At 42.4% G+C, this 24466-nt stretch overlaps 1 protein-coding gene across 1 annotated transcript in view; it reads left to right on the top strand.

Moving 5' to 3' along the window:
* The first annotated feature begins 7381 nt into the window (after positions 1-7381).
* LOC124794920 overlaps positions 7382-24466 on the top strand; it is a 37187-nt gene continuing 20102 nt past the window's right edge. Inside the window, exon 1 of the mRNA XM_047258624.1 lies at positions 7382-7507. Within this exon, the coding sequence (XP_047114580.1) occupies positions 7432-7507 (76 nt within the window). The 5' untranslated portion in view covers positions 7382-7431. The remainder of the gene's footprint in view (positions 7508-24466) is intronic.

The raw sequence follows: 24466 nt of genomic DNA, 5'->3' as shown, positions 1-24466 counted from the left end.
GTCAATTTTGGATTTGTACATTCAGTAATGTAGCGTAATCTATTGGAAGTAACATAAATGTGCCTTCTGTTGCACTTGTAGTTCGTATGTAGAACGGCAGATGCCATTGATACCACTATTCGGTTTCGTCATTATGACAAATACGTTTATTGCAACGTGTCGCCACCTCATGTTGTCTTGTTGTAGTGTTGACCTATGGTGTGTCACTTCATAATAGAAATCTGCCAAGGACAGTACTTCTACTTATGGCATGTATCGGTTAGAAAAATAGTATGTTATGACTTAGAATTTTAATTTCAGATATCTGTATATGTTGTAATTTCAATTATCTGTATATGTTGTAATTGATGTAACTATGTTTTATTGTCAATTTTTTCATTTGTTAAAGCATTTGTTGTTTATGGTCTGTCTCTTGCACCGATGATGACTGATATCAGTCGAAATCGATTTGCAACAAGATAAGTAAATTATGTTTCCGCGACTGGTTGCTACATTCTTTATAATTTTTCTTGAAATCTTTCATTATGCCATTACTAGTTCCACACTGATCCAGTCGTCAGATGGTAGCGTTGACATCTCTTACTTTTGTTTCCTAAAATATAATAAAATTTTTGTGATGCATAGTTTACAAAAGATTTTACATTTGCGTCCTAAAATAAACCTGACTGCACACTGAATGATCAACTAGCATTGAGAAACCAAATGTACCTCTAAAATTTCATAAAAATCCTATAACTTGAAACGATGGAAACAATAATTGATTAACAGAGAGAAAATTCTTCCTTGGCCATTACCAGCATCTTACGAATCTAAATTATTAAATGTCTAACTGTATAAAATTTCCTGTACTATGTAGAAGTATCTCTGAAGTAACTCCAGAAGTGTAACATATCTGTATACATAACGTGTTCTTTGGGACATTACGTCAGCATCCGAAGTAAACAAACGCATCCGCCATCTTGTTTTTAGTTCAGTTCATTGATCACTAAGTACTGAAAAAGAAAATCAAACCTTTGTTCTATTATACGTGAAGGAAGCTTTTTCAGGATGTAAGTAAAATGTGTGGATCATGTATAAATGTAAAACCATGTAATCAAGAAAACTTCATTAAATTTTTGGACAAAAATGTAAAACTTTTGTAAACTATGCATCACAAAATTTGTATTATATTTTAGGAACAAATGTAAAAGAAGTCGTCGCTAAAAAAATGTTCAAATGTGTGTGAAATCTTAAGGGACTTAACTGCTAAGGTCATCAGTCCCTAAGCTTACACACTACGTAACCTAAATAATCTTAAGGACAAACACACACACCCACGCCCGAGGGAGGACTCGAACCTCCGCCGGAACCAACCGCACAGTCCATGACTGCAGCGCGTTAGCCCGCTTTTTTTTTTTTTTTTTTTTTTTTTTTTTTTTTTTTTTTTTTTAAAAAGTCCATAGCGTATACTTTCCGTATAGTCGATTTTAGTTGTCACTAGAAATTTCACAAAATTACATTCAAACGAATAAAATTCATGAAGTAAGACACTTCGATATTTTTTTTAAATAAAGAAAATATTTAGTACTGAACAAGGCTTGAACTCAGAACCTTTTTTTTTTTTTTTTTTTTTTTTTTTTTGGTGTACCGAGTGCCGGTAAAGCTGGCGCCCTTTTTTTTTGTTTTTGTATTCTTTATTATTGAACAAACGGAGAGTACATATATATATACACAAAGCAAAAGTTCTTCAAGGTACCAGTTAAACATATACAAATGAGTGTTAGGTAAACAAATTATTAGAATAACATGAAATACAACAAATTAGAACATATCCTGTTTTCTTTTTTTTTTGTTTTTTTTTGTTTTGTTTTTGTTTAAAAATTTGTATTGAACAAACTAAAAGTACATATATATTCACTATGCAAAAGTTCTAAAAGGTACCATTTAAAAATATACAAATGACTGTTAGTTAAAAAAAAAAAATTAAATACAACAAAATATAACATATTCTGTCTTCTTCCTAAAAAAAAAAAAAAAAAAAAAAAAAAAAATTGTGTTTGTTTTTGGTCGATGCATGAGAACGTGGATAAGGGTGTTGCATCATGTGACAGGTAGGCATGGTACACCCCAACTTTGAGGGGGGTCAAGGAAGACGCTGCGGAGATAACCGGCAAAAGTTTGTCGGTAAGATGGTTTTCGGGTGAGGGTGCTATGCGCGGTCACAACTTTGTACCAGAAGTCAAGGACTGTATGCGGACCACTCCGAAAGAGATATTCTAAAGCCTGTCCTCGAAACCAGATTAGGGTATGGTGCTTAGCAAGAGGGTAGTGAAATGTCTGGGGCAACAACAGGAAATCCGGGGTTACCGTCGTTGGCGGGGCACGGAGGTAAAAGCCCACGATTCGTTGGATGAGGAGCCATACGTTTTGTTTCAGGGGGCACGTAAGACGGTGCTCGTCGGTGTCTTCGAGCTGACAGTCAGGGCAGAGTGGGGAGGTGGCCAGTCCTATGCGATAAAGTCGACTATTAGTCGGGAATTTTCCATAGACTAAAACATACCAGAGTGCAGACACAGACGACGGTAAAAAGGGTGCATGCACACACCCCCAAACCGTGCGCCAGTGAATGTCAGGATGCTGTAGCACCATGGGGTCGCAAGGGTTGGACAGCATAAACAAACGATAATAATCTTTTGTACGGGGAGGACGGGTGACTGGAAGATCGGCCCGAACGTAGCTGAGTTCTATGAAACAATTCGCGACGTAGTACAATAATGGAGAAATAGGTGCCACATTGATCGGTGGATCGAGAGAAGCTGGTCGGAGGATATCTAAGAGACTGCGTGTTAAGGACGGGACCGGCCCCTGCCAGTGCCGCAACAGAGTGTGGACAAAGAGTGCAGAAGAGCGTGCCCGCACGTTGACGAGTCCGAGGCCACCTTTTGCAGGAGGCAGTGTTAGAGTGCTGTAGCGGACTTTGAAAAGTGCCCCTGCTGACACGAAATATCCAAAGGCTGATTGGATGCGGCGGCCAAGGAGTAACGGCATTGAGAGGATCTGGGGGACGTGTACCAGTTTAGGGGCGACATAGATGTTGACATAGGACACACGTTGGAGTTGGTTTAAGTTACGGTGCACTTGACCGCGAACATGGTGCCGAATCGACTGCAAAAGCCGCCGGTAAGCCAGGGCCACTGTGCGGTGTGTGGAGCTCGTAAATTCGATACCCAAGTAACGAAGGGTGGCACGAACTGGGAGTGGGGTCGGCACCATAGCCGGGAGGCCGCGCCCAATGTGCATCATAGTCGATTTACTGACATTAAGAATGCTACCAGAAAGACGTCCATACTGGTGAATCCATTGGATGGCGTCATTGAGTTCCGTGGAGGAGCAGGTGAGAAAGAGGAGATCGTCCGCATAAGCCCTACAGTGAAAGGTGTGGTCACGCAAAGTGAGGCCCTGCAGTCTAGAGGTAAGTCCAGTGATGAGGGGCTCAAGTGCAATGGCATATAGTAAAGTAGACATAGGGCATCCTTGACGCACAGAGCGGCGTATAGGAATCGGTCCTACAAGCCTGCCATTGACTTGTACCATCGAGACCGCGGGAAGGAGTAACCGGCGAATGGCATCGACAAAAAGCAAAGGGAACCCCATACGTGTCGCCACCATGAGGAGGAATGGGTGTCGAACGCGATCAAAGGCACTCGTGAAATCGACGGATACCAGTGCTGCACGAAGGCGACAAACCGACGCCAGTGCAATGAGGTCACGGCATTCTCCTAGGGCTGTTTGTAAGGTGGCCCCACAACCACGTGCAGTCTGCTCAGGTGAAAGGACCGTAGGTAAGACGGTGCGTATGCGCGCTGCTAAGAGGCGTGCATAGATTTTATAGTCTGCATTCAGTAGTGTAAGGGGGCGATATGCAGAGACATGAGACCCTCCCTTCGGTTTAGGCACAGGTAGAAGAATGCCAGTGACGAATTCAGGTGGAATTGGGAAGGACGGAGTAAAGAGTTCCTGAATCATTTCCGTCCAGCGAGGAAGCATTAACGTGGTGAACGCCCGGTAAAATTCCACTGGGAGACCATCTGGTCCGGGTGATTTGTTCTTGGCCCCTTTGTTGATCGCATCTACCACCTCTTCTGCGGTGATTGCAGACATCATGGACGTTGACTCCGCTACGGTGAGAGTCCGATCAGGGGAAGGACGGAGATCATCAGGAATGGGCGTCGCCATCGGTTCATCATCATAAAATTGGCGATAATGTTCAGCAAAGGCGGACACGACCGCCGCCTGTGTTGTGTGGTGAACACCATCGGAGGTCGTGATGTTGGGGACGAAAAGCCGACGTCGACGACTATGGTCGGATGCGGCATGGATTGTGGATGGGGTTTCGTCGTGGAGGAGGTCTTGTCGTCGGGAACGCACCACGACACCATGCAGTCGTGCACGTTGAAGAGAGAGGAGACGAGCTTTAGTACGTTGTCGTTCCCTGTGGGTGTCAGGTGATGGAGGGAGCGCATCGAGCTCACGGAGGACGGCGTAGTGAAAATTTGTGGTGTCTCGATGCCATGCTGCTGCTTCCTTGCCACATTGTATGAAGGCCTTTCTGATCGCAGGTTTGGCACATTTGAGCCACCAATGGAACGTGGATGTGTACTGCGCAAGGCGTCTTTCGCAAGACGCCCATGTAGTGGCAATACATTGTCGGCAGTGTGGATCATTAAGGAGGGAGGTATTAAGCTTCCAGTAACCTCTGCTGCGCCACACTGACTGAGGTGGCAGAGCCAGAGAGCAAATGACGGCGCAATGGTCCGAAAATGCAAGGGGCCATCGTTCAGCTTGGGCGACTTCATTGCCGAGGTGAGCAGAGACATAAAACCGGTCCAGTCTGCTCGCAGAATGTGCTGTATAATGGGTAAAACCGGGGGTATTGCCATGAATTTTCTCCCAAACGTCCACTAGATGAAAATCTTCGATTAAGGTGAGCAGCGCCGGGCATGGCGAATAACCAGGTACTTGGTCCTGCGGATGGAGGACACAGTTGAAATCGCCTCCCATGACAAGGCGATCATAGCGTCCAGAAAACAGGGGCGCCACGTCATGTCCGAAGAAAGTGGACCGCTGCCGACGGTTCGTGGAGCCAGACGGAGCGTAGATATTGATGACGCGCGTGTCGAAGATGGTAACAGCCATGCCTCTTCCACAGGGAAGGATTGTCGTGTCCGTGAGTGGGATTCCTTCGCGTATGTAGAAAGCCACTCCACGCCCTGATTGATCACATGTGGACGTGTATGAGTCGTAGCCGTAGACTGGTGGTAGTGTGGCAACGCGTACTTCCTGAAGAAGGGCGACGTCGACGTCAGAGGCCCGAAGCATGTCACATAGGAGTTGCAGCTTGGGTGCAGTGCCGATCATGTTGATGTTCAGTGTGGCAAACCGGTATGTTTGTTTCAGTGGTGGTGTACGCGCATCTACCATCACCAAGGGAAGTAAGAGGAGGGCACCGACAGGAAGTCCCGTCCCATCAGCTGCAATGCCTCGCTTTTGATGTTAACAGGTAGCCTCGTCCGGCGGAGGTAACTCATCCGGAGGAGGGGGCGTACCTTCCTCAATGTCGTCGGCCCATGCTCCTGTGCCGTGGGTCTGTCCAATGTCCATGGGAATTGCGTCGTGGTGAGAGAGATCTGGAGTTGTCGGCGGGGAGACAGGCGTCTCAACCGGCGCACCGATTGTTACATTGTGCGTGGCGACCTCCATAGTGGTCCCGTCCTGCGAAACGTCTTGTTCATCGTGAAAGTTGTCCGCCGACCTCTGCGTGGAAATGTCGGCTGCTTGGGTGTCGTCTTCGTCGTCGCGGGTGGCAACGCTCTGAGAGCCCGTGGGTGAACGGCGACGGCGTTTGCGCCTACGTGGCGAGCGTTGTTTGCGCACGTGTTCCTCAGTGTCGGACGACGGCAAGGAGGAGCGTCGACCTGGTTCGAAGGCGTCGGTGGGTACAATGAAATTGTCAAACAGGTGTTGTGAAGATGTACTGGTCTCCTCAGCATCCGGTGCGGGAGCCTGTTCGGCGGCAAGGTTGTCAGGTGGGACGTCTGTACCGTCCGTTGGTGACTGGGACGGTGGGACGTGCCGATCGGAAGGACCGGGCGACGGACTGGACGAAACTGTAGACGTGGCAAGAGCCGCTGCGTAAGTGACCGGTAGGGCGGTCATCGTGGGTGTGACGGACGCTTCCGACAACGGGAGCTGCGCGACACGTCGTTGAATGCATTCAGACCGTAGGTGACCTTCTTTCCCGCAACCGGAACAGGTCCGAGGTTGGCCGTCGTACATTATAATGGCACGGCAGCCTCCGATACGTAGATAGGAAGGCACGTGTTTCTGCAACTCGATGCGGACCTGTCTAACACCGTTTAAAACTGGATAGGTCTGAAATTGGACCCATCGTTCGGCAACATGTTCCAGAACGTTGCCATAGGGACGGAGCGCCTCGATGACGACGTCTGCAGGTAGTTCGAACGGCAGTTCGAAGATCCTTATCGTCCGTGTGCCGAGACCTGCGTGATCGACGGTAACGGGTCCGACGTTGCCGTCGGAATGACAGAAGCGCAGTCCACGTTTTGCCTCTTGAAGCACCTTGTCGCACGCCGCATCGTTGATCATTTTGACGTAGACGGTACTGCTAACTATGGACAAGTGGATACCAATTAGATCCGTTGGTGGTATTTTAACTTCATCGCGTATAAACCGTTCTACCTCCAGGGCCTTGGGTCGGGCGAAGTCGGAACAAAAGTTGAAACGTAATGTCTTCTTCCGATAGTTGTGCGCCATGGTGGTCTAGAAGGAAAACGGCACTTACAGCGGCCGAAGTAAACACAAACACACCGTGCGCGCCTCGCCCGCAGCGCTCTGGCGCGTGACCGCCTCGCAGCACTGCCGGCGGTAGACTGTGCCCGCTCGGCTAATCACGCGCGGCAAGTCGTCGCTACCATCTGACGATGGGGTCAGGTCCGAAACTAGCGAGGGTATAATAAAAACAATTTCAGAAAGCTTGTGGATGGTTGCAGTATTTCCTACAGTAAAATTTATGAAAACGGCCGCGGCTTTCTCCAACCAAAACGTCTTTTAAATGAAAACGAGAAATGAGTCAAAACGATATCGTTATAAACAATATGCTAGGCCGGAAAGATTCGCCCTCTAGGAGGACGACTAAGCCACAGTAGGTGTCTACGTGGATGAAGTTGTTGTGTTCTGGCATTCAGCGGCTGTAAAGATAACCAGTGAGCTAGACTGCCGTGAAGCACTTCCCGCTGCCAGCTGTCGGGGAATCACACAGCGCAGGTGCGACCGCCGACTGCTTTGCCGCGCCTATATATGCGACTTCAGAGACTGGCCTATTGCAGAACGTGGGTCACTTAGCAGCAGTGGCCACAAGGAAAGTCTTTCGCCATGGCTAGCGCTCCCATCGCCACAGCTGTCTTCATCGTGGCTATAGCTGTCGTCACCACCAGCTGTGACGACTGGCGTGAGTATAACGGTGTTTCACAATAGTATTTGTTCCAGCATTAACGGCACACGGCGTGAGGTCATGACGTGTGTAGTGTACCCGCGGATCTAAGTCCGAACGACATCAAATTCGGCCATTCCTTTATTGATTGCATGTGTTTGGTGACTTCACGATCGATTTTGACGCTGGATCGTTTGTTCAGTGGTTCGGACGTGTTGTTTCACATGTAAACAAAAACTGTAACGTACTGCCAGTACACTTAGGAAACTGTAATTTGAATAGTTAGTAAGGATAAGAGCGGAGATCTGCATTTGCAGTTTGACTGCTAGAACTACTACAGAAACATATCTATAATAGTAGTAATGGTCAGCTGTGACGCAAAGGTAAAAAATAATACGATCATTGCACTTTTCCTAATTCATTTTTTCCGCTTTTATGTCACATTTAGTTTTGTTTGACTGCAAAATAAAAAATCTTATCTTCCAGATTCAGTTAAAATCGGAACATTTGTTGCGATTTCTGCTCAACCCACATTTCATTAAAATTTTAAGTATCTTATTCGATTCAGTTACGTAAATGTAGTATTTGATTTACATTAATTACAAAAACGCAATGTAAAATGGAGTACAAGTAAAAAGGAAGTGCAGCCTATGTGGGTTTAGAACCCATGTTACTTGTATCGGTTACACTGATTTTCAGTTGGTAGACCGCAGACGCTCTTAGGAAAGAAACCCTATGCACTGATACATTACATACGAGCTGGGTCTTTTAAAGTTTAAATAAGCACTTCACTTATCTATATTTTCGGAATAACGAATGTTGAATAATAACACAGGCCAACGAATTTTTTTTTTTTTTTTTGAAAACTTCTTTTGCTTTGATAGCTGATCTTTATAGATTTTTATGAGCTGAATCCAAATCTAGCCTTAGTTTTTTGTATCACCCATAGTTTTCGAGCAATATGCTTTTTACTATATAATATAAAAATCTTCGGTAAACGGGGAAATTAATGAAACGCTTTGTTCCAACATAAGCGCATGGTTTGTATTTACAGTAAGCTACTTAAAACAATGATATGTGTTAACAGACGTGCTTTGTTCCAACATAAGCGCATGGTTTGTATTTACAGTAAGCTACTTAAAACAATGATATGTGTTAACAGACGTTTCACTTGTCGGCTGGAATTGGTTTGTTTTGTTTCTTTTTTCTTTGAAGTTTGTTGTGTAGCAGTTTCTACTATGAGTCGCTTGCTGAACTTCTCGGTGAAGTGACCAACGGTAGTCCCCCATCATGTTGGTGTTCCAACGGCCTTGGTAAACAAAAACTGTAGCGTACTGCCAGTACACTTAGGAAACTGTAATTTGAATAGTTCGTAAGGATAAGAGCGGAGATCTGCATTTGCAGTTTGACTGCTAGAACTACTACAGAAACATATCTATAATAGTAGTAATGGTCAGCTGTGACGCAAAGGTAAAAAATAATACGATCATTGCACTTTTCCTAATTCATTTTTTCCGCTTTTATGTCACATTTAGTTTTGTTTGACTGCAAAATAAAAAATCTTATCTTCCTTGCTCCTCATTAACATCTCCAACATTGTCCGGGAAGTGATCAAGGTGACCTTTCAAAAAGTGAACTTTCAGGCTCATTAAACATCCTAAAGTTTTAAACTTCTTTAACACTGTAGCTATAATAGAAACATATTCTGGGTCTTTTTCATGTCCTAAGAACTTTGCAACGACTTGTTTGAATGATACCGATGCTTCTTTCTCATTTAAGATCATTGTGGATTCAAAGTTAACATCAAACATCAATTTTCTAATGTCAGGTCCGACAACGATGCGTTCTTTTAGTTTAGCTTCTGAAATGTGTGGATACTTTTGCCAGAGATACTTAAAACATGGTCCATCTTTAGGCAAAGCCTTTACAAACTATTTCATTAGGCCTAACTAGACGTAGAGGTGGTAGGAGTACGTTTTTTGGATCTACAAGGTTTTTGCGTAGAATGTTCTTCTCACCAGGTTTTAAAGACTCCCTCACAGGTCAGTTCTTTCTGCACCAGTGTTGATCTTTAGCCCTACTGTCCCATTCACACAAGAAACACGGAAATTTGGTAAAGCCACCTTGCTGACCAGGGAGCGTGCATGTTATTTTTAGATCGCCACATGTCATCCAACCACGAGCAGACTAGCCTATTTTATTTAGCACTATTTCTAGATTTTCATAGCTTTCTTTCATATGTACAGAATGTCCAGCAGGTATAGATGCATGCATGTTACCATTGTGTAATAAAATAGCCTTTAAACTAGTTTTGGATGAATCAATGAACAGCCTCCAGTCTTCCTTTTTGTATTCAATACTAAACTCATTCATCAGACCGGGAATGTCTGAGCAGTACACTAAATCACCTTCTTGTTGAAAAAACTTGAAAAATTCTTGATCTTTCTTTCTATACATGTATGCACTGGTTCCAACTGCCAACAAGTTCTTTTCTTTTAATCTAGAGCCAAGCAATTCAGCTTTTTCTTTCATTAAGCCCAGATCCCTAACCAAATCGTTTAGCTCGGTCTGAGCAAACAATTTGAGCTCTAGATTTTCTGTATTAAAATGGAATTCATCATCATCTGGTTCATCTAAATCACATTGTACATCAGAAAATACTTCTGTTGGAATAGAATTTAAATCATCTGGTGGTTCAGGAACCAGCAAGTCTACACCACGCCCTACTGGTCGGATGGTGGACCGAAGGTTAGGGTAGCTTATTACCTTCTTGGTTTTCGAATTATGACCAGTAATATCAACACTGCAAAAGTAGCAATCATCGGAATGATTTCTTGGCTCCCTCCGTATCATAGGAACAGTAAATCTAAAGGCTTTTATCTCCTGTTTGGACCATTTTCTCTGATCTTCAACACACACATAACATACCTTATGCGCCACCCAAGATTTATCTTGATCACCAAGTTTAGATACAAAGAATGATAGATAAACCTTTTTCAAAGAGTATGTAATGTTTCTTTAGTGTCTTCTAATCACAAATTCACCGCAGATATAACAAAAACTGTCAGCAGAGTTTTTACAAACATGATTAGATATTGTACTGAGCACATGTACAGGAAAAGGGAAAATGAAGTTGGATTGACAGTAAACAAAACACCATCTGTTAACACAAAAATAAAATCGACTTTTTTGGCAGCAAATGTTTATCAGCAGTGCTACCAACGTCATCTAGATTCATTACACCTCATTTTTAAATTATTATAACTGTATTAAAGCTTCCAGAATGAGATTTTCTCTCTGCAGCGGAGTGTGCGCTGATGTGAAACATCCTGGCAGATTAAAACTGTGTGCCCGACCGAAACTCGAACTCGGGACCCTTGCCTTTCGCGGGTAAGTGCTCTACCATCTGAGCTACCAAAGCACGACTCACGCCCGGTCCTCACAGCTCTACTTCTGCCAGTATCTCGTCTCCTACCTTCCAAACTTTACAGAAACTCTCCTGCGAACCTTGCAGAACTAGCACTCCTGAAAGAAAGGATATTGCGGAGACATGGCTTAGCCACAGCCTGGGGAATGTTTCCAGAATGAGATTTTCACTCTGCAGCGGAGTGTGCGCTGATATGAAACTTCCTGGCAGATTAAAACTGTGTACCCGACCGAGACTCGAACTCGGGACCTTTGCCTTTCGCGGGCAAGTGCTCTACCATCTGAGCTACCGAAGCACGACTCAGGCCCGGTCCTCACAGCTGTACTTCTGCCAGTATCTCGTCTCCTACCTTCCAAACTTTACAGAAGCTCTGCTTCGAGTCTCGGTCGGGCACACGGTTTTAATCTGCCAGGAAGTTTCATATCAGCGCACACTCCGCTGTAGAGTGAAAATCTCATTCTGGAAACATTCCCCAGGCCGTGGCTAAGCCATGTCTCCGCAATATCCTTTCCTTCAGGAGTGCTAGTTCTGCAAGGCTCGCAGGAGAGTTTCTGTAAAGTTTGGAAGGTAGGAGACGAGATACTGGCAGAAGTAGAGCTGTGAGGACCGGGCGTGAGTCGTGCTTCGGTAGCTCAAATGGTAGAGCACTTGCCCGCGAAAGCAAAGGTCCCGAGTTCGAGTCTCGGTCGGGCACACAGTTTTAATCTCCCAGGAAGTTTTGCATAAAACCTGTTAAATATTTTTAAAATCGCTTAATTTAATAAATTTAACTGTAAAATGTGAAGGAATTGTGGGTGATACCGTTTTTTAAGTATCATATTTGGATTTCCCACACTAAAAAACATAAGAATAAGATATTTTCAGCAATAAAGGTTTTCCATCGTTGGCCTGTCTAATACTTCTGTTTGAAAGAACTCCTGAAAGCCATTAAACAATTAAATCGTTTGTTTAAACAAAACGCAAGTGCTTCTGAAACACGATAAATAAATGTTGTGAGCATCAATGAAGTAACTTTAGAAACAGTTCCTGTCCGTTACTGTGACTGAAAATTTTTCGTACGTTAAGTGAGACAACAGGTGCCTGGGAAACAGCTTGTTAGAGTTGAGGTCTTCAAAAAATGGTTCAAATGGTTCTGAGCACTATGGGACTTAACTTCTGAGGTCATCAGTCCCCTGTAACTTAGAACTACTTAAACCTAACTAACCTAAGGACATCACACACATCCATGCCCGAGGCAGGATTCGAACCTGCGACCGTAGCAGTCGCGCGGTTCCAGACTGTAGCGCCTAGAACCGCTCGGCCACTCCGGCCGGTTAGTTCAGGTCTTTGTTTAAGACATGGAAACGTACTAAATGTGAAGTCTATGGTGATTCCTCAGCATAGGTTCTATCTTATCGTTGTGTGTTTTCGCAATTAGGAAAATTAAAGTACCACTTATCCCAACAGACTCAGTTTTTCTACTAGGCAAATTTCGTTACAATTTTACCAGCAAAAATATCACCGAATGTGAACAGCCAATTCATCACTACTCCACTCTTTCCAAAATCTCTCCGATACTGTCCGAGAAACCACAGCACTCCGTTTATAAAAAAATATAGTTTCTTCATTATCTCGGAGTACGATGTTATGCGCATTGGCCGTACAATAAAAGACTCTCTACTTGATGTACAGTCAGTTGTTGGAGATATTGAACTGTTACTGCGGTACATTATCCGATAAAATGTCACCGTGTACCCCTACGTAATGTGGAAGTGGCCACAAAGATATCAAGAGAGATGCCCCCGCCAATATAAAAGGAAACGGGGAGTATAGTATTATCGGCAGAGAAGCGGTAACAGCAGAATTGGTCTGTTAGGAGAGCTCAGTGACCCTGACCGTAGACAAGTCATTGGACGTCACCTGAGTAACGAATTCATCACCGACCTTTCAACCTTTCTAAGGCTGCCCAAGTTGACTGCTGATGATGTGATCGTTAAGTGTAAATGGGGAGAAACAAACACAGATAAAACAAGATCAGGCATAGCTCATGCGCTGACGAACAGAGAGCTTCGAGCAATCACTTGTGACTTCGAAAGTTTTACCAGCAGCGCAGCTGGTACAATGATTGCGTTTAGGAAGTTAAAGAGAACGGGGTACAATGGTCAAGCAGCTCGTCATAAGCCAAACGTTTCTCTATTCAGTGTTAAACGACGTTTGAGATGAAGTAAAGAGCGACACCGATGGACAGTGAATGACTGGAAATGAGTGATTTGGAGTGATGAATTTATACCCTGTGGAAATCCGATGGAAGAGTTTGAACTGCGCGAATTTCTGGAGCACGTTAGGTGCCATCATGCACAGTGCCAATAGTGAAGCGTGGAGGAAAAATGGTTCAAATGGCTCTGAGCACTATGGGACTTAACATCTGAGGTCATCAGTCCCCTAGCCTTAGAACTACTTAAACCCAACTAACCTAAGGACATCACACACATCCATGCCTAAGGCAGGATTCGAACCTGCGACCATAGCAGCAGCGCGGTTTCGGAGTAAGCGTGGAGGAGGATGGAGTTGGAGTATTAGGGTGTTTACCGTGGTTAAGGGGTGGTCCACTTATTGCACTTCAACAACTACTAAATTCTGAAGCACTATTAGGGTGTTTACCGTGGTTAAGGGGTGGTCCACTTATTGCACTTCAGCAACCACTAAATTCTGAAGTACATGAACACATTTTACAGCCGAGTAAACTAAACTGTGTACGGGAGAGCAACAATTCGGAGACGATGACTGTTTGTTCCAGCATGAAAATGCACCCTGTCATAAAGCAGTGGCTTTGAGTCAGTGGTTTGTGGACAACAACATTTCTGAAATGGACTGATATTTCCATAGTGCTGCAGACGTGAACCCAATAGAACTGCTGTGGAACGAGTCACAACGTCGGCTTCGCTCCATGCCCAAGCGTCTTCGCTCCATGCCCAAGCGTCCAACACCACTGGTTTCAGCTCCTGAAGAAGAATGGGCTGCCATTCCTCCACAGACAATCAAAAACCTCACAAAAGGTGTTCCCAGCAGAGTTCAAGCTGTCATAAAGGCGAATGATGAACACACCTCACGTTAATGTTCGTCGATAGGTTCAAATGGCTCTGAGCACTATGGGACTTAAAATCTGAGGTCACCAGTCCCTAGAGCTTAGAACTACTTAAACCTAACTAAGCTATCACACACATCCATGCCCAACGCAGGATTCGAACCCGCGACCGTAGCAGTCGCGCGGTTCCAGACTGAAGCGCCTAGAACCGCTCGGCCACAGCGGCCGGCGTCGATAGGTGTCCGGATAGTTTTGATCATAAAGCGTATTTGAAATGTTTATGTTGGTGAGTTCCAAATACTTGAGCTCAAAATTATGCCAACGGTAAACTAAGTATTTCCAAATAAAAATAATGTTTCAGTTGATAACAGGTCTTGAGTGTCCAATGAGTTTGGAGCATTTGTTTGTTAACTGATTGCGTTTCTCTATCGTTGGGGCTACATAGCAAAAAAACAACACTGAAGACTGCGTTCACAGTAGAGTTTAGCACTGTTGTTAAACATGGCGTGTTCTCGTTACAGGAACTTGTTGATAAGCGCTTAATGTATGGTGCAGCCGAATTTATTTATAGGGAGGTTGTTTGTGTTGTTACCCTCCGGATGATAATTACATGAAATATTTGTCTGGATTCGTAAGCAGTGGGTCCCTGAGGTACAGAATACGCGAACACCGAGAAGTAAGTTTAAACAGTTTATTAACAAAAGACTGATTATAAAACACGCACGCTACGCGCACCCATCGTCACTGTGTCTGACATCCTAAGACCGGCTAATTGCGGTCGTATCGAAAGGCTCCATGGTGTGCTAAGAAAAGAGACGTAGTCGCGCCCGAGGCCGCGCTAGTTATATGGGGCGCTGCGGACGGCGGCCAGTGGCTTACTCTCCTGTAGTACACTGCGGACGGACACTCGTCTACTGACCTAGCAAATTGTCAGCATTCCAAGATAGGTCGGCTGGCGAGCGCGTATTACGTACTGTACGGCTACGTGCAACCCGTAGAACTTTACATCACTCCCCCCAGAGAAAAAGAGCAACCATAGGTGGCTTGGCTCAAAACGACCTCCTGGGCGGTATGAATCTATTTCGCCATTCGTGGCATCAGAAGGCATTGCAACATGTGTTTCATTTGCAGACACAGAGAAGCGAGCTTTCAGGATGACAATTTCATACATGAAAAATGCTGTTGACAAAAGCCAGATTAATAAAAGCAATAAAAACACAATACTGACAATCAAGTATGCGTTAACATTACTGGATGAATCGAAGGACTTAATTCTATTTGCTGCTTGTATTGGAAGAAATTACATTTTCATGGATATCCTAAATTAAATCATTGTCTTTAGAAAAGCTTGATAAGGAATGCGTTCCATATGTTAATATGTATGAATCATTGTAATAAACAGATAACATTCTAGTTAGTGGCAAATGTCCAGTTGCATGAAATGTAGTTGGCAATACACTAGCCATATCAAACAGTTCACATGATAAATCACAATGTATGGTATTCAAGATTAATCCACTATTATTCAATTTGAGTGTAAAGGGTACCTCAAGTGTATCATAATTTTTACTTGTAAATGTGGCATCAAGGGTGGAGTTAAATGAGAAAATTATACCTTCAGAACTTCGTTTAAGAAATGGATGATAAAGATGCATCAAAATTCTAGGGCAATCATATGTTGGGGGATGATTCATAAACAATTCTTTCTCATAGCTGTGCACTCTACTATCTAAGAATACTGCCGATTCAGGGCAAATTAACTTACGACTACGTTTACACATATGCAAATCGTTTACATTTAGGAACACAAAATATCTTCGATCCTTGCTGATCAAAAGATAATCATTTCGTACGTACTTAACATGAATACTTGCCTGTCTCCATTTCACAGGGTAAGTATAAATCTTATACATTCAAAAATTATGCTCTGATGTAGCAATGGGTATAGAAACAATAACAGTTAATTCATCTTCAATCATTAAAGAGTGTGTGGTGGTTAACTTGTTGTAAGCATCTAAATCATAAGAGTTAACAGGGTAAATCGTAGTATATGTTGCATCTAGCTTTCGTTCAATTGATAGTAGGATCTGTAAAAATTGTTCTGTATGTATTAATACACTGCTCAAACAATCATTTGAACTACTTTCTAAGTCTGTTCTTAAGGTAAAGGCATCAATTCTAGCATTAGATAAACTATCAGTAACCCTTAACAAAAAAGTGTTTTAAGTGTGCACGCACAGCATTGAATCCTTGGAATAGTTCTTGGATATTTGCGTTCGTTTCATTACGAATTACATTGAAGTGTGAGATAAATCGATAAATTGCTTTACAATCTTTTCAATGAAAACTGTGTGGTTAGTAATGGTTCTTTGCATATTCTTTAATAGGATAATTTCATTACAGATGTTAGTTGAATTTGTACTGGACTGTTGTTCAAGAGCTAATATTTCGCCTTTGACTTCCAGTACATCTTGACTAGTTAAAGCACCAAATGCAGTACGAAGGATACTCTCTCCAAAATCAAAACAGGCACGTTTACACCTAATTAAAGTTTTGTGTGGCGGAAGCTTGTTTCTCTACGCTTCGCGTAATTTAAACCCCAACAGCTTGGGTCACCCTTGCTGAGAACAAGAACAATGCCAGAATGCTTACCAGAGACATACGCTGTTAAAGTGTTGGTTCCCTACTGTTATTTTCAGTTTAGACCTAACATTTTACGAGCTTATTAGATACCATAAGAGAGGGCCAACCATTGAGCAGCAGCGTAATCGCAACCGGTTTCTAATTTCCTGGAGCGATTGCAGAGTGCTTCTACATTATTGCATGGCCAAGGAGAAATATCATGCCGTGAAGACTGCATTATTATTTCCTCCCTGTTTCAGTAGACAGCTGCGGTATTGGTACGTATGTTTAAATACGCGTGTTTTGCATAAAATATTATCCTTTTTAATGTTAATGAGACGTGTTTTCCACTTCTATTATTAAAAATCAAATATGCGTGTCAAAATACGGCATTCATAAAACATGCTTGATCCTAGTGCGTCCGTCCTATGTTCTTCATACTTTTACGAAAAATGCTATCCTAAATGCCTACCAGTGATGACAAAGAAGCCAAATGACTTCATTGTGATAACTTTAATACGTGCGTGAATCTATCGATAAATAAGGTTTTATTTCATCGCAATCCCTTGTTATACCTCGATTTATATTTCGCCATGAATGTATCACTATGATTAACACTATCATTATTGTTCCTCTGAGAAGAATCACGAATCGTTGTAGTGTTACAAATGTTTGGTGGAAGATTCATGAAAACATGAAGAGACTGGAAAGCAGCGTGGCAGATTTCGAGTCTGCCGTCTTTTAAGACAACTGAGCAATGACATTGCTCCACGGCTAGCGCTCTCGTATAGTACTCAACAGGCTCTTTGACCTTTCAACTCCGATTCCTCGGAAACTTTGGACAAGCTCATCGTAGTAAATTACTAGTTTACTGTGCACAACAGTCATGCGAGAAATGAGCAAAATCTGTGATGTGTTGCATGTATGAACCCTTGTAAGAGATGGGTTAATCCTATGGAGAAGTGCTGCTGTCTGTTATTACCCGAGTATTATCTAGAATAATGGTTGTCAACCTTTCTGAGGTCATTACCCTTGTGTGCAATCAGATGCTAGATAGTATCCCCCCCCCCTCCCCACCTCTCCCTCCCTTCTGCCCACCATATCATCATCACTATTAACTATCAACATAAGCGCCTAACTAATCTTCCTTTGCACAGTTCCATTTGTAAATGATGAAAGATAAATGATATTCAGTGTCTGCAGCAATTTCATTAAACCATGAACTAGTGAGTCAATGAGACAATTAGTACTTCTTATTTCTATTTTTCCCGAGGACATGCAGCTTTACTGTACCATTAAATGATGATGGCGTCCTCTTGGGTAAAATATTCCGGAGGTAAAATAGTCCCCCATTCGGATCTCCGGGCGGGGACTACTTAAGAGGACGTCGTTATCAGGAGAAAGAAAACTGACGTTCTACGGATCGGAGCGTGGAATGTCAGATCCCTTAATCGGGCAGGTAGGTTAGAAAATTTAAAAAGGGAAATGGATAGGTTAAAGTTAGATATAGTGGGAATTAGTGAAGTTCGGTGGCAGGAGGAACAAGACTTTTGGTCAGGTGATTACAGGGTTATAAATACAAAATCAAATAGGGGTAATGCAGGAGTAGGTTTAATAATGAATAAAAAAATTGGAGTGCGGGTTAGCTACTACAAACAGCATAGTGAACGCATTATTGTGGCCAAGATAGACACAAAGCCCATGCCTACTACAGTAGTACAAGTTTATATGCCAACTAACTCTGCAGATGATGAAGAAATTGATGATATGTATGACGAGATAAAAGAAATTATTCAGGTAGTGAAGGGAGACGAAAATTTAATAGTCATGGGTGAGTGGAATTCGTCAGTAGGAAAAGGGAGAGAAGGAAACATAGTAGGTGAATATGGATTGGGGGAAGAAATGAAAGAGGAAGCCGCCTTGTAGAATTTTGCACAGAGCATAACTTAATCATAGCTAACACTTGGTTCAAGAATCATAAAAGAAGGTTGTATACCTGGAAGAATCCTGGAGATACTAAAAGGTATCAGATAGATTATATAATGGTAAGACAGAGATTTAGGAACCAGGTTTTAAATTGTAAGACATTTCCAGGGGCATATGTGGATTCTGACCACAATCTATTGGTTATGAACTGCAGATTGAAACTGAAGAAACTGCAAAAAGGTGGGAATTTAATGAGATGGGACCTGGACAAACTGAAAGAACCAGAGGTTGTAGAGAGTTTGAGGGAGAGCATAAGGGAAGAATTGACAGGAATGGGGGAAAGAAATACAGTAGAAGAAGAATGGGTAGCTCTGAGGGATGAAGTAGTGAAGGCAGCAGACGATCAAGTAGGTAAAAAGAGGAGGGCTAATAGAAATCCTTGGGTAACAGAAGAAATATTGAATTTAACTGATGAAAGGAGAAAATATAAAAATGCAGTAAATGAAGCAGGCAAAAAGGAATACAAACGTCTCAAAAATGAGATCGACAGGAAGCGCAAAATGGCTACGCAGGGTCGGCTAGAGGACAAATGTAAGGATGTAGAGGCTTGTCTCACTAGGGGTAAGATAGATACTGCCTACAGGAAAATTAAAGAGACCTTTGAGGAGAAGAGAACCACTTGTATGAATATCAAGATGGCAGATGGCAACCCAGTTCTAAGCAAAGAAGGGAAGGCAGAAAGGTGGAAGGAGTATATAGAGGGTCTATACAAGGGCGATGTACTTGAGGACAATATTATGGAAATGGAAGAGGATGTAGATGAAGATGAAATGGGAGATACGATACTGCGTGAAGAGTTTGACAGAGCACTGAAAGACCTGAGTCGAAACAAGGCCCCCGGAGTAGACAATATTCCATTGGAACTACTGACGGCCGTGGGAGAGCCAGTCCTGACAAAACTCTACCATCTGGTGAGCAAGATGTATGAAACAGGCGAAATACCCTCAGACTTCAAGAAGAATATAATAATTCCAATCCCAAAGAAAGCAGGTGTTGACAGATGTGAAAATTACCGAACTATCAGCTTAATAAGTCACAGCTGCAAAATACTAACACGAATACTTTACAGACGAATGGAAAAACTAGTAGAAGCCAACCTCGGGGAAGATCAGTTTGGATTCCGTAGAAATGTTGGAACACGTGAGGCAATACTAACCTTACGATTTATCTTAGAAGAAAGATTAAGAAAAGGCAAACCTACGTTTCTAGCATTTGTAGACTTAGAGAAAGCTTTTGACAATGTTAACTGGAATACTCTCTTTCAAATTCTGAAGGTGACAGGGGTAAAATACAGGGAGCGAAAGGCTATTTACAATTTGTACAGAAACCAGATGGCAGTTATAAGAGTCGAGGGGCATGAAAGGGAAGCAGTGGTTGGGAAAGGAGTGAGACAGGGTTGTAGCCTGTCCCCTATGTTAGTCGATCTGTATATTGAGCAAGCAGTAAAGGAAACAAAAGAAAAATTCGGAGTAGGTATTAAAATTCATGGAGAAGAAGTAAAAACTTTGAGGTTCGCCGATGACATTGTAATTCTGTCAGAGACAGCAAAGGACTTGGAAGAGCAGTTGAACGGAATGAACAGTGTCTTGAAAGGAGGATATAAGATGAACATCAACAAAAGCAAAACAAAGATAATGGAATGTAGTCAAATTAAATCGGGCGATGCTGAGGGAATTAGATTAGGAAGTGAGACACTTAAAGTAGTAAAGGAGTTTTGCTATTTAGGGAGTAAAATAACTGATGATGGTCGAAGTAGAGAGGATATAAAATGTAGACTGGCAATGGCAAGGAATCGTTTCTGAAGAAGAGAGATTTGTTAACATCGAGTATAGATTTAAGTGTCAGGAAGTCGTTTCTGAAAGTATTTGTATGGAGTGTAGCCATGTATGGAAGTGAAACATGGACGATAACTAGTTTGGACAAGAAGAGAATAGAAGCTTTCGAAATGTGGTGCTACAGAAGAATGCTGAAGATAAGGATGGGTAGATCACGTAACTAATGAGGAGGTATTGAATAGGATTGGGGAGAAGAGAAGTTTGTGGCACAACTTGACTAGAAGAAGGGATCGGTTGGTAGGACATGTTTTGAGGCATCAAGGGATCACAAATTTAGCGTTGGAGGGCAGCGTGGAGGGTAAAAATCGTAGAGGGAGACCAAGAGATGAATACACTAAGCAGATTCAGAAGGATGTAGGTTGCAGTAGGTACTGGGAGATGAAGAAGCTTGCACAGGATAGAGTAGCATGGAGAGCTGCATCAAACCAGTCTCAGGACTGAAGACCACAACATTTGTAACACCACTCTTTTATAGAACGATGAAATAATTTTCAGTGCATCGCGATTACTGCCAACAACTCCGTCTCGGAAAAGAAAGATAACTGTCGACATCGAGGGTAGACACTTGTAATAAAACATGCTTGCTGTGCACTACTTCCCTCCCTAGCGAAACTTGCTTCACCCACACCCTGCACCTCCACTGAAAATCAACCACGTTAAAATACGTGAACTAAACTTGTTGCTTGAAAATCACTGTGATTGCTGGACTCATTACATCTGAACTGGCAGAAATTGGACAACGTCAGGCTGTGAGTGCATTGTGTCTGAAGCCTGCCACTTATGATGATGATAATAATAATAATAATAATAATAATAATAATAATATAATGTAGACCCTACAGCAGTGGAGTAACCATTACGTAGCTACTGAGCTATCAATTAGTTCGTTTATTGCTGCGAAGTGAATAATGAAGCAGTTTCTAGTTTATTTGTGGAACTATCTGTTACTCAGAAAAAAACATTTTAAAGAGATACTTACGAATATGCGATGTATTAGTCCCCATTTTTCTGACGTAAATATCTCTAGTATTTAAAAACTATATATTTGGTGATTTATGCAATCAGTGTTACAGCGGCACAAACTGCGATAACAGAAATGGTATTTAAAGATAATTTACTTTCGTGACCGAAACTCAGTTGAACACGGTGGTTTTTATCCCCCAGAAGTTTTCGTTTTATCCATCATGGGTAATTACCCCCAAATTGGGAACCACTGATCTAGAACGAAGAGAAAAGAATGTCCAACAATCGAAGCTTGCACCAAATTAGTACTCCAGAGGCTGAAGTCTTTGAGGCGGCCAACTTCTTGTGTCTTACTGAACGTGGATCAGTTTATGGACGCGCAGACAAAGCAGGATGTTGTGGTCACCAGTCGGTGATAACATGGAGCAGCAGGTCGTTGCATCAGGCGCGCGACCAGGGGAACCACGGCAGGGCCTTTCAACACACGTGTTTACAAACAGCTCCTGGTAGCGATACCGCGTCGAGCGGATAGGGGACAGACAGGCTGCAGCACTCAGCGCTACGTCGGGAGCGCTAATGTTTGAAAAAAAATATCCAAACTAGAGTTGTAAAACTACCGTAGACTACTGTAATTAACGGTAAACAGCGGTAGTTTTCCTAGTAGCTTTGATCAGTTAAGATCGTAACTGCGTTACCTGTACATTGTGTTGCATACCTTTATGGGCGTTAACTCATTTAGATCGCTTTGTTTACGTATACGATCAGTGTCTTACTAGATTCTCCTAGATACTGGAAGCAGTGACTGTCTAGAAACTGTGTGTGGGTATACTGTGTAAAGGGCCGCATAACCTAAGGTTCAAAATGGTTCAAATGGCTCTGAGCACTATGGGACTTAACTTCTGAGGTCATCAGTCCCCTAGAACTTAGAACTACTTAAACTTAATTAATCTAAGGACAGCACACACACCCATGCCCGAGGCAGGATTCGAACCTGCGACCGTATCGGTCGCGCGGTTCCAGACCGTAGCGCCTAGAACAGCTCGGCCACTCCGGCCGGCCGCATAACCTAAGGAAGTTTTTTGGTCTACATAGTTATCCCCCCTGTCTGTTACTTAAAAATAATCATAAATTATAGCAAAATTAAATGTTATTGTTTAATACAGGTTTCATTCGAAAACTGTTGATATGTACCGTGAAACTGAGGAATGTTGTAGTAAAAATTAAAAAAAATACAGATTTCTCATATACTGCTAGAAAATGTCACTTCCTCAAAAAGGTAAAATTAAAAAAAAATGCAAAACATAAACATATCAAACATGGCTTAATTGCTTTATGGAGGTTATATGAAACAAGTTTCTGTTATTGCTAAACAACTTTTGCATTTATCAATAGTAGCACGAAACTCTTGCCTTTGATCATGATGAAGAATGTTCTACTGACTACAAAACAACAATTATGTAGGCTTTTTGTGTTTGTACATGTACATGTGAACTGTACTTGTTTGTAAAGTAACTGCTTTGTTTACATAAAAGTGCAGACGTTACACGGGTAGATAATATTTTCTACTTATAAAATGCGGTTTATATTTTGTAAGGATATAAAATGCACAATGGACTAACAAAGAACGATGTGCGGTTCTAATTAAGTGCAAAACAACTAAACAAACAAAAACCAGTTACTCTTTCATACATTCATTTATGTTTCTTTCGCTAACAATGCTACCGACGCTACCAGTATGCCTATATTTACAACGTCATTCATGTGCTGCACCGCCGCGCGGAGCGAAAGCGTGGTCTTGGGTGCCTTTCCACGGTTCGCGCGATTCACCCCGTCGGAGGTTCGAGACCTTCTTCGGGCATGGGTGTGTGTGCTGTACTTAGTGTAAGTTAGTTTAAGTTAGATTAAGTTGTGTGTAAACCTAGGGACCGATGACCTCAGCAGTTTGGTCCCATAGGAACATACCACTACGATGTACTGCACCACATCTTTCGAACCGTATTTCTGGTTGAGAGCAGTTCTAATCCAAGAAGTATGAACTACGCGAATCCTAATTCAGAGAACTTGAAGAACGGAACGCCAAATTGGAAACTTATCACTATCCGTGATGCTAAAAAAATTCAGTATATCGTCCGGAAATTTTGTCACAGATCACCGTAGTACATTGTAAGGATTCTAGATCTTTTTGCTTCCACTTCAACATTTTCTTCTTTCCAAACTGGTGATTTGTCGTTACTCAGAGTATGCGGTGATTGTATGTAAAGTCAACAAACGTGATCAGAATTTACGACAAGCAATCGAATTTATTATTCATACTCGTATATCGATGCTACACGTTTTTATATGTTGTTACATTTTAAAGGTGCGAATACTACCACACCTTCAGTATAATACGTCGTGGTCACAAAATACTGACATGAACTGTTTACAGAAGAATGGAAAAGTTGGTAGAAACCGACCTCGGGGAAGGTCAGTTTGGGTCCCGAAGAAATGTAGGAACGTGCAAGGCGATACTGACCCTATGGCGTTTCTAGACTGAAGAAAAAGAAACCTACATTTTATAGCAATTACATATTTAGTGAAAGTTTTGAGTGTGTTGTGGGGACTACCAGAAATCTGGAAGGGAATTAAACTTCAGGGAGAACAAATAAAACAATGAGGTTTGCCGACGACGTTGGAATTCTCACAGGGACGGCAAATGATTTAGAAGGGCAAATGAGTTGTACGGTTATTGTCTTGAAAAGTGTTTATTAAAGTTAACATCAACAAGGGTAATGGAATATACTGGAGGCGAATTAAATCAGACGATACTGTGGGAATTAGATGAGGAAATGAAACATTAAAAGTAGTTGATCAATTTAGCTATTTGGGCAGCAAAATAAAGGGTAAAGGCTAAATTTGAGAGGATATAAAATTCATAATAGCAAGAAAAACATTTCTGCAAAGGAGAAATTTTTTAACATCTAATGTAAATTTAAGAGTCATAAAGTCTTTTTTGAAGATATTTGTCTTTAGTATAATCTCGTGCGGTACTGAAACGTACTCCATAAGAAGTTCAGAGAAGAGGAGAACAGAAATTCCTG

Source organism: Schistocerca piceifrons, chromosome 4 (assembly GCF_021461385.2).
Source record: "Schistocerca piceifrons isolate TAMUIC-IGC-003096 chromosome 4, iqSchPice1.1, whole genome shotgun sequence".
Lineage (NCBI taxonomy): Eukaryota > Metazoa > Arthropoda > Insecta > Orthoptera > Acrididae > Schistocerca > Schistocerca piceifrons.
Note: the sequence above shows the minus strand (reverse complement) of the source record. Positions and strands in the feature narration are given on the sequence as shown.